The 11,027-nt window shown below is 39.2% G+C and overlaps 2 protein-coding genes across 3 annotated transcripts in view; one reads left to right on the top strand and one right to left on the bottom strand.

Annotated features, from left to right (window-relative positions):
• Positions 1-765: 765 nt before the first annotated feature.
• On the top strand, positions 766-7,803 carry ETFBKMT (electron transfer flavoprotein subunit beta lysine methyltransferase). 2 transcript variants are annotated; one of them, XM_073877738.1, is made up of 5 exons: positions 766-869; positions 1,862-2,005; positions 2,355-2,796; positions 4,881-5,011; positions 5,974-7,803. In XM_073877738.1, the coding sequence occupies exons 3-5, from the start codon at positions 2,471-2,473 to the stop codon at positions 6,315-6,317; spliced, it is 801 nt and encodes a 266-aa protein (XP_073733839.1). In that variant the 5' UTR covers positions 766-869; positions 1,862-2,005; positions 2,355-2,470; the 3' UTR covers positions 6,318-7,803. The 2 variants fall into 2 exon arrangements, with proteins under 2 accessions (XP_073733839.1, XP_025735329.1); XM_025879544.2 differs by having other exon boundaries at positions 780-909.
• Positions 7,804-8,476: 673 nt separating this feature from the next.
• Positions 8,477-11,027, bottom strand: part of AMN1 (antagonist of mitotic exit network 1 homolog) — a 53,118-nt gene continuing 50,567 nt past the window's right edge. The window contains exon 7 of the mRNA XM_025879569.2: positions 8,477-10,147. Within this exon, the coding sequence (XP_025735354.1) occupies positions 10,074-10,147 (74 nt within the window). The 3' untranslated portion in view covers positions 8,477-10,073. The remainder of the gene's footprint in view (positions 10,148-11,027) is intronic.

Here is an 11,027-nt window from a genome sequence, read left to right as displayed (position 1 = left end):
TTCAGCTGAAGTTTAAATGTCATCAAGGGCTTATACTGTGTCTATTTTGCTCACCACTCTCTGCCCAGTGCCTAGAAGTGTGTGTAGGGGTTCTGAAGGAATTGCCCCAAGATGTGCCACTTTGGCCTGTGGATTATTTCTGAACTGAAAACAATCAAGGTACCAAAGACTCAGGAAGAAACTGACCTCCCCCCCAACTGCCTGGAAGAATATAAATAGAGGACCTGCTCCAGAAGAAGTCTATCACCATAGACAACTACAGCATAATATGAACTAGGCGTGATAGGGAGGAATTTAGCAAAGTCTGTTACAATTCCTCTCTGTCCCATTGTTTCTGTGTGGCCCAGCAAACATTTACTCCTTTCATCTTCTGTGAATTACTTTCCTTCCCTTTGAAGTCCCAAACTCCCTTCTCTTTAGTTCAGGACGACATATAAACCTTTCTGTTTTTGCATCTCTTCTACACCGGGCATTCCCATAGGTACAAGGTTCAATTTGGTTTTCTCCTGTTGATGTGTTTCATGTCAATTTAATTCTAAGGTCAGCTGGAAGAAGCTTTGAAAGGCGGAGGAAGGGAAGGGAAACATTTTTCCTCTCCAACAAGTGACTGGCACAAAGCAAACCCTCCACAGTTTCACTGGATTTCGCAGAAATCAGTTTGACGGTCCCACGCTTACAGAAAGAGGTCTGGGTGCCGCCTCCTTCGGAGGCCCTGCCCCTTTAAGGTAGGAAAAGGCCGACGGAGGCTGCTGGGAAGGAGGGCGGGGCGCGCGGTCTGGGCTCTGCATCCGGTAGGCGCGCGCCTGCCTGCCCGCGGGGGTCGGCGCGCCAGGTGCGGTTCTAAAGAATGCCGGGAAAGACGCACAAAGGCGAGTGCTTAGCTTCCCTGGGCGCTGTTAGCCCACCCTGGTGAGGACAAAAAGGAGGCCTGTGCCTGCCCCTTTAAGACCGAGTTCCGTTCTCCTCGGAGGGAAATAACGTGGTCACGAACACTTTTGGAACTTACCTTTTTAACCCCTCTTCCTTCCTTAACATTGATAACAGGTACCGAGTGCCCACCGCATGGTCCCATGTTCATAAAGGATGCTTCTTTGGTGTTGGGGTGAGAGGGGGAGGCGCCGGTCTAGACAACACGGTGTTCCAAACCAAAATCCTCTCATATTTGCTCTGCTGTATTTATAAGCTTGTGCGATTCAAGGGCTGCCCCAACACTTCCTAAAGGAATTAGTCCTGGGATCCCGAGGGCACGATGGGGAGATGACACCCACTGAAAGCCTATCCTGAGTTCGCACGCAAGTGGCCTGACAGGCATTTTAGCCTGCCCTGTGTTTTGATATTTTAATTGATCACTTGCGTTTACAAGTGGGGGTTTTTGTGTGAATATCTGGATTATCTTGAGAAACTGGAAGATCTGGCAGCGTGTTCTTACCTGGAAGCAGTTTGCTGGCCCCTTTGCACTGCTCAGAAACAGAATCCAGGTCGCCACAGCCCCTCTGCTATAACCAGCGGCATCACTCATGGATCACCAGTCTGGCCCCTACTCTAAATATTTGGGTGGATGGATATAGGACTGTTTAAAACATTTATGCAGAACAGGTCAGAGGTCCCAAGTAACTGGGCATATTGTTTGTGTTTAAACTGCTGTTTCTTATTCTTTCTTGTTCTTATCAAGGTGTTTTTCTGTTGGAACAAGCCTTTTTGGCCCAGGCTTGGTAAAGATGAGTCATCAGAGATATTTAGAGCAAGATATTTGCGAGTTGACATTTTTTATGACAATTAAATCCATAAAGTTTTAAGAAAAAATCTGAAGCTTGATTACATTGATGTGTACTCAGTATAATTTTTATACCTTTGTCTACAGTTATAGTTTGGTAACCTCCACAACTCTTGGCAAGACCTCATAAAGGCCAGAACCGTGTTTGCCCTGGTAATAGCTCTACCTCACTGCTAGAGTCTAAGCTTCCCAAAGATGGAGACTTATTTTGTTCACAGTGCCTGCTTAAAGGTAAGTGGTTTACTAAATGTGTTAAAAAACTTTATTTTGTGTGTGTGTGTGTGAAAGAACTTTAAAGGTAAACCTTATTTCATGTAATAGGCATGTTCCCGAGGTTTTCTGTCAAAATCAAATGTGTGTATATTTGCTGTTCTAAGTTATTAAAAGGCTTTTGTTGTGAAAAGACTTCCTTTAAAAGGTTGGATTTTCCTAAGTTGATGCACCAACACTTCCATCTGAAATGGACTTGCACTTGTGAATCATCTGCTACAGAGCTTACACTGTAATATTTTCTTCCTATGTAATGGGATTTGGAAGTGTGAGTGAACCTTGGAATTTTCAGTATTATTTCTGTGTTTAGAGACCCACGGATTCCAGTTGAGATCACTGTGGCAGCCGGGTCCTTCCTTCCTCACAAGGAGCAGCAGCTTTTATCAACAGCAACATTGACAGAACCTGTGTTTTGGACAAGGACCGATGGCTTCGAGCCTAGGTTGGAGAGCATGTGCACTATTTCCCATGAACCACTGTGGTGTCTTTCTGAAAGCTGTGAGAAGCAATGGCCTTTCCTTGTTTCCCTGGGGCCATTCCCCCTGGAGAGGAACTAGAAGCTTTTTGGACCCTGAGATGAAAGCTTTCCTGGAGGAGAACACTGAAGTCACCACCAGTGGCAGCCTCACCCCTGAAATCCAGTTGCGGCTTCTGACGCCCAGATGCAAATTCTGGTGGCAAAAAGCTGACCTGTGGCCCTACAGCGAACCTTACTGGGCAATCTACTGGCCAGGAGGCCAGGCCCTGTCTAGGTATTGCCCTAACTGAAATGGGAAGCTTTAAGGCCCATACAGATCCTGTTTTCTGCAGATTCTTTTTTCAGCCCCTTCCAACTCTGTATTCTCCCTGCTCCTCACAAAAAACCAGAGTTAAATCCCCAAATTCTTGTTTTCTTAATTTGGAGCAGTTTATCAGTGTATTTCCCCAAATACAGTTCTCTCTCCAAAAGAAACCCTAGGATCACCTGTCATACTATGAATGATCTGGAAATTTCACAATATTCTCTGGTTCATGGTTCATAAGGTATGGCCAGTGCAGTTTCTAGATGGAACCTAAAGCCCTGGTCCTTTAGCTCTCCTAGTTTGATCTAGTAAATGTTGCTCCTCGAGCCTCACCCTCCGTCCCTCCCTGGAGCCTCACTTCTCTCAATTTCCCAAAGAATGAGATATGTGAGTGAGTGGGCCCCACAAGGATTTCCTCTTCTCTGATGGCTTACTGACATCTCAGGTGAACTCTGGATTTGAATCTGTATTTTTTTAAATTTTTTTTTCAAGTAAGCTCTATGCCCATTGTGGGGCTTGAACTCACAACCCTGAGATCAAGAGTTGCATGCTGTACGGACTGAGCCAGCCAGGTGTCCCGAATCTGCATTTTTAAGGTCTCCTCTTCCATCCCCTCCCCCGCCCTCACACAGCAAAAGTGTTCTTTAGGACATTCTCTCACACATTCACGCTATGCTTTTCATTAAAACACAGCTGCTGAGACAAAGGCAAGAGCTTTCAGCATTTCAGTCTGGTTTTTGCTCTTAGATTGGTAAATGATTAAACCTGCTTATACCTTAAGGGTATAGACTTCTGAAATGAAAAGGATAAGGACTTCTCATTGGCAGGAATGGGATGGCCTAACAGAATTCATGGTGTATATAGTTTTATTTTTTTATTTATTTTTTTAAACATATATTTTTTAAAAGATTTATTTATTTATTTATTTGAGAGAGAGAGAGATTGAGAGAGAAACAGCATGAGAAGGGAAAGAGTCAGAGGGAGAAGCAGGCTCCCCGCTGAGCCAGGGGCCTGATGCGGGACTCGATCCTGGGACTCCGGGATCACGACCTGAGCCGAAGGCAGCCGCTTAACCACTGAGCCACCCAGGCGCCCCTATTGTATATAGTTTTAAGTGCAAAAGAAATAAATGCATATGTAGAGCTTTTCAGAGAATCCTGAAGATTGGAAAGCTTTCTAAGTGTTATCAAACAATTCTGATTTTCTGGTTGTTGCCAAATTTTCAAGCTTTATTCACTTACATCATACCTTAAAAATATTGACATTTTCAGTGACGTCTATTAAAGTGATTGTTTATCAACTTCAAATATAAATACAATCACAAGTACAATCACCCGCAGATGTGTTTTGTTGGGCCTTTATTTGTAAACTGAAAAAATCAGTTGCTAACATTTAAAACTTGGGACATTTCAAAAAAATAAAAATAAAACTTGGGAAATTTCATGTAAAAATGTCTGATTTTGAAAAACAGGAAAATCTGATAACAGGATTTCTGCATGGCAATAGTGAGCTGAAGATGGGTAGCAGCTTTCGCTTTAGATGGGCCATGTACACCCCTACTTTGCCATAGTCCCGGATAGTCTTCACTTTCCAGTGGTAAGGTCAAGTGTCAGGGTTTATTATTTATTTCAGGGTTTCTCATCCGTCTTCAGTGTTTGATAACTATTTAGTCCTGGTCCAAATTGTTTGGTTGAATTGGACTTTGTACTTTACCAGAGAGGTCATTATAACAACATAAGCAGTAGGTAAAACCACTCTATGATGCACAATCAATCAGAAGGAGACAGTGAATTTTGGATCTAGTTTACTGAATCCTTATTATAGCAGTAATTTGTCAGTAAATATTCTTGGTGTGTGACCGTTTCTGGATCATAGTAAGTGCTCAATATTTTAAAAAAACTTTTTTTTTGAAGTCTGCCTGGTTGGCTCAGTCATTAGAGGTTGTTCAACCCCTATGTTGGGTGTAGAGCTTAAAAAAAAAGATGACTTTTTTTTTAATACCTCTTACTGACCTTCTCCCATCTCAGTGTTTCTTTGCTTTCTTTCCAAATTAGATATCTTCTGGATAATCCTGGTGTGGTTGGAGGGAAGTCTGTGTTAGATATTGGGAGCGGATGTGGAGCTGCGGCTATCGCTGCCAAGATGAGCGGGGCATCAAGGGTCTTGGCCAACGACATAGACCCTAGTAAGGATTTCATATTTAAAAATACTTAAAGCTCATCTTTATTTTCTTCCAGGATAAATATCTATAGATGCCTCAACATGATAGCTTATTTCCATGTATATTTTGTCGTCTGATATTGTGAACTTCTGTTCAGTAGGACATTATCTGTGAGGAGCCTGTGAGGCCTGAATTGAAGTGCGTGTTTCTCCAGAGGATTTGTATTTATGTCTGTCGGATGTCCCAAAGTGTACCAAGCTGGGAGCACTTACTGTTAATTTCTGGGTGAGGGATTTCCTGAAATATGTAGGTTGTGTGTATTTGACCAAAACCCAAGTGAGGAGAGAGGCCTTGTGTTTTGTGGGAGAGTTTATTCCATTAAAACTTAAGGTGGGACAGGTCAGTTTTAATTTTTTCTGATTTTCTTTTAGTTTTCAATTTTACTGAGGATCTAGCTTTTATCCTTATTTTTTTGGGGGGGTGGAGAGGGGTAGAGGAAGAGGGAGAGAGAGAATCTTAAGTAGGCTCCACGCCCAGCATGTGAGCCCGATGCAGGGCTTGATTTCACAACTCTGAGATCATGACCTGAGCCAAAATCAAGTCAGAAGCTTAACGGACTGAGCCACCCAGCTGCCCTGAGATCCTTATTTTATACAGGGGTCTCAGTTCTAACTTGCCCGGTTGCTCAAGCCCAAGGCTTGTTTCCCTGGACAGCTATAATAAACCAAACCTCTTGGTTATTAGATCAGCAAATGTTCCTTAAAACCTCCACATTTCTAGGCATTTTGTATTATTTGTTTTGTTTTCAGGATATCCATTCATGTATTTGAAAATTGCAGTAAATAGTTTATATTGGTAGATACTTCTTTACCTAAAAAACAACTTTCAACAAAAGGGAAAAAATATTGTTAGATTTTCTAAATTACTTAATCAATAGGGGATTAAAACTGCCTAGCATAAACCAGTTCATTATGTGCTTCTTAAAGTTGCAGGAGTGGCTATCACACTGAATTGCGAGTTGAACCAACTGGATCCTTTTCCCATTTTAACCAAAAATATTTTGGATTTGGAACAAGATAACTGGGACCTTATTGTGCTTGGAGATATGTTTTACAAAGAAGACCTTGCAGACAGTCTTCATCAATGGCTGAAGAATTGCTTTTGGACCCACAGAACTCGAGTCCTGATTGGTGACCCTGGACGACCCCAGTTCAGTGGACATAGCATTCAACATCAATTGCACAAAGTGGTAGAATATTCACTTCCAGAGCCTACTAGGAAGGAAAACAATGGACTGACAACAAGCACAGTATGGGATTTTCAGCCTTGAGTTGTCCAAATGCTTCCAAGTGTGAATATAGTTATGTTTGGGTTTAACCCTAAAAGACCCTCCAGTTTAAAGCATGTAGTATCTTGTTTCCAAAAGCTGAAGTCTTAAAGTTTTGTCAGCCTTCGTCATGTAACTCCTTCTGCATTATGCCAAATATACAAATCTCTACCTGCAGTTTTCTGGTTTTGCTGCTGTAGGAATAGAATTCTAGAAGGCAACACCAAAATGGAAGCAACATGTAATTTAAGTAGTGGAGAGGAATGAGAAAGAAAATGAGAAAGCGAAGTCTGTTTCTGTAGTTGAGGACAACTCTATGATGGATCTTCAAATTAGACACAATACAAAATATAGAAGAGTAGTGTATTTCAAAAAATGACCTGTAAAGGTGAGAGCTGCCTGCATTTAGTGTGGTACAGAGTACATGGGCTTGGAGTCAGGCAACTATGTCACTTTCTAGTTGGGACTTTAGGCTAGTTAAGCTCTCTCAGCTTTAATTTTCTCCTCTATAAAACTGTAACAAACTTAAACCTCACCTCCAGGCTATTTTATTAAATGAAAGTATAAAGTGCCTCATACAGTATTTAGTACATAATAGGACCTCAAATGACAGTCATGGATAAAGATAAAGATTTTAGAATTTCCTATATACCGTGACACTTTCTGATGCCTCTTTATGGTTCACGAAGGTTAGCTAGAAATTGGTAATGCTACTATATGGCCCAGGTTGTCAGGATCTTATATATCAATAAAAACCCTATGAGATAAATGAGAATGTGAAGAAGAATATGTATAGTATACCACTATTTATAGATGAATGTATGAAAAGATGTATGTACGTACCTACATATGTATATACACATACATATTTGCTTGCAACATATATAGCATATCCCTGAAAAGATAAACAAGTAACTGCTAATATGGTTGCCTTCTGAGAGGGTACCAGATAGCTGGTAGACTGGGGTGGGAGGGAGGCTTAGGTTTTACCTTTGGGTCTTATAATTCTGTACTGTAGATTTTCTATTCTCTAATTCAAAACTAAACACCAGCATTGTATGTGTTACAAGTGAAATATAAAATGCAGCCTTCCTAATGTACTCTTAGGTTCTTATACACTGCTTAGGAATTGTTATAACATGTGCTTTATATATAAACTTTCTAATAATACACGCATGCTGTTGGGATTATGGTACCAGGGAAATGTGATCAGAGTTACAGTCATACAGCAGAAATGTGGAGAAAGCAGTTAACGGGCAAGTTGTTGCTCAGATAGGAAAATAGGATAATTCGATGGGAGTCTGGGAGCTGGGGCTGCAGAGGATTTGGTGATTCTTGAACTTGGAAGTCAGAGTTTATTTCAGCCCAGTGAAACAACTCTTGTGCATCTAATTTCCATTGGTCTGTTGGGTCTTAAACATTATCAACCTAAATTTTGATTCAGACTTGGTTAAGATTAATAGAAATTAAAGGTTACAATGGCACTGGATGATATTTGAGAGGAGAGTTTTTTTGACAATATCCTTTGAAAATTCAGAGTACTCTGCTGGTTATTGCCCTTCCCAGCAAGATAAGAAAGAGTAAATTATACTCGGGAGCACTGTGGAAATCAACTTGATGACACAAAGAGAAGATTTAAGTTTAAATATCTACAGACCCTGTTTCTGTTATCCTCTCTTGATGATTTATTAGGTGGGCACAAGGTCTTCGAGATATCCAAATGTTACTTAAGATATTTTAAAATCTCCCATGTATATAATGGTGAGTCTTGAATGACTTCATAGTTTAACAAACAGGTTTGTATTAAGACCATTCACATTTAAAGGGATTATTGATATAGCTGGATTAATTTCTACCGTATTTATAACTTTTCTATTTGTTGCCCTAGTTCCTTGTTTCTTTTTTGGTGTTCCACTCTTTTCCTGCCTTCTTTGGTTTTAGTTGAGCATTTTACATGCTTCCATTTTCTCTCCTCTCTTAGGATATTATACATGTTTAAAAAATTGTGTTTAGTGGTTGCCCTAGTATACACTTACAACTAGTCCAAGTCCACTTTCAAGTAATACTGTATCACTTCATGATTTTCAGTTTGTTCAGCTTTTATCTTAGGACGGGAGTGATGACTTCTAATCATTTTATAACATTAGACCGGAAACTGGAAGTACGGGCATTATTTTTCTTTATTTATTTTTCTCCTTTATTTATTTTTTTTGTGTTCATTCATTCAACAGATATTGGATGCTTGTTATGTACCAGATACTGTTCTAGGCACTGGGGAAGAAAAGACAAAAATTCCTGTCTTTATGAAGCTTATATTCCAGGGAGATAGATAATAAAAACAGACAAGATGCCAGATGGTGATAGACGGTAAGGAGAAAAATAAAGAGGTCCAAGTGTGAGGTGAGGATGGTAGAGATGGGTAGGAATGGAGTACTGAAATTTTAAACAGAGATAGCTAATACAACCAGCAATCTAAAAGGGCAAGAATATTAAACTGCAAAGTGCTTTTAGGAAGATAATTCTTTACAGACCCTAAAAAGCTGACACTCTAGATCTTGAAAAACTTGTTTCCCAAAAAGGGGGAAAAGCTACTGACTTTGTTTGACGTTTACTATTAAATTTTATTGAATTTGTCTTTAGAAAAATTTCATAGGTGGAACAGGCCTTAGCCATGGTTTACATATATACCTATGTCTTACCTTTGAGGCCAATATATATATCTATACTGTACATACACCGCATTTATAAAGTAATTAGTAGTGAGGTCAAGAAATAGAGTTGAATGTATAAACATTCTTCTAAACATGTAGAAGAAATTTACCATACCATACTTCCCTTCTTCTGTACTACATCAGAGTTAAAATAGGAAATCTTTAAAAAAGTCCCCCTGAGACAGGCTCATGGTACAGGCAATATACTGAATTTGGGACGGTTTAAGCATAGTATATATACTTAAGCATAGTATATATAACTGTGATTATAAGAGTAATGCAGTTCATTTGAAAACTAAGATCTGTGTTTAGTTCACAATATGAAACTGACAGAGCTTTAGGAAACGGCCTCTATAATGATATTTTATATTTACTCATTCTTACACGTTCCTGAATGCAGTTGTTAAGGAGGAAATTTCATAGATGAATAGCACGTATTTGGGAAAAGTAGCCATGAAAATCAAGTAAGTGGCTGGGCAAGGGCCTCAGTAACATTCATATGCTAAATGGCTAAGGTGTATGATGTCCTGGGTTTATGACGTTAAACTATTCTATTTCTTTGTTTTACTGAAATATTAAATTCTGTGAGGATTTACAGGCCTGATGTTCAGCTTTGGTTTTGGCCAATGAGCATTTAAATACTTAAGGAAGGTAGGGCCCAGAAAATAGCTAGGAAGGTAATTATGCTTTTAGAGACACTAAGAATTCTCCTAATGGTTATTCATACTGGTAAATTTATCTTATGGCAGCACAAATAGGTAGGTAGGAGAAGGAAATCTCCAGGAAAAACTGGTAATTTAAAACTTTGTTATTTAAGAAACAAACACAGTACTCCTCTCCCGCCCCTCCCCCCCATACATCAGAGGGCATGCTAGGCTTACCATGTCAAAAACAATGACTGCGCAAACAAACAGGATAATAGCACTATTACATGTTTAACGGTCTGTTAACTTCAAAGCAACAAGCACATTATCGGAGAGCCAATCTCTAAAACCATTGTTTCCTGGGAATGTAGTATGATCATTGCTTTGATAAGCTTTAATAAGCATTAGTAAACAGTCCATGTCACTTGCTTTAGTTTGTTGGGGCCTACTAATTGCTCCAGGACTTCTCGTGAATGATCTACAAAAGAAAACAATGATAATACATTAATTCACAATAATCAAAGATATTTAATATGTCCTCATGTATAAACTAGGGATGATAACCATGATACCTCATAGGGTTATTGAAAAGATTAAAGGGGATGATATATAAAGAACTGCAACTAAAAACATTTAACTAGTGGTAACCCTCATTATGAGCTGCAATACACATACCACAGTAATACTTGTAAAAAAAAAAATAGGCATTCATTGTTTTCTCTGTAATTTAGTCTCAATTTCACCAGCCAGAGATTAAAGGTATAATTTCACCATTAACCTGTGTATGAACTCTCTCAGGGTCCTGGCAGGCAACAGATGTACTAACGTGGTGTGCCTGAACAGGGTTTAACACAGCGACTATGTACAACGGAGTGAGCAGGATTAAAGAAAGCCAGTAGGTGTGGTAAGACACTCTGGGAAGCTGCAACATGCCCAAAATGGTGAAGGCAGGGAGCAATTACTAGAATAGGACAACTTGACCTGGAGGTAAACATTTTCCATGTCACACAATACTATTATAAAGCATGATTTTTAATAGATAACTAATATATGAATTCATTATAATTTAACCAATGTATATTATTGGACATTTAGTGATTGCATTGAATCTGCAATCAATTTAGGGAGTATTGTCATGTTAATATTATCTTCTGATCTATGAACACAGACAGATGTCTTTCCATTTATTTAGATCTTGAATTTCTTTCAACAGTTATTCTCAGTAGTGATTTTTAATATGGTTTAATATTTCTTTTGCCAAGTCAATTTTATAATCTTTTAAAAAATACGAGTTAAAGCAAAAATACTGATAAAATGTTACTACTTTAAAAATTATTCATAAGTTTACCAAACTTGTT

Source organism: Callorhinus ursinus, unplaced genomic scaffold, assembly GCF_003265705.2.
Source record: "Callorhinus ursinus isolate GAN/ISIS: 27379988/994484 unplaced genomic scaffold, GSC_fseal_2.0 scaffold27, whole genome shotgun sequence".
Classification (NCBI taxonomy): domain Eukaryota; kingdom Metazoa; phylum Chordata; class Mammalia; order Carnivora; family Otariidae; genus Callorhinus; species Callorhinus ursinus.
This window is presented reverse-complemented; position numbering and strand designations above follow the sequence as displayed.

Excerpts from the sequence above, each read along its gene's own strand:
- ETFBKMT (XM_073877738.1), top strand. The coding sequence starts at position 2,471 with ATGGCTTCGAGCCTAGGTTGGAGAGCATGTGCACTATTTCCCATGAAC. Across the intron at positions 2,797-4,880 it reads GGAGGCCAGGCCCTGTCTAG|ATATCTTCTGGATAATCCTG; the intron begins GTATTGCCCTAA and ends TTTCCAAATTAG. Across the intron at positions 5,012-5,973 it reads GGCCAACGACATAGACCCTA|TTGCAGGAGTGGCTATCACA; the intron begins GTAAGGATTTCA and ends TGCTTCTTAAAG.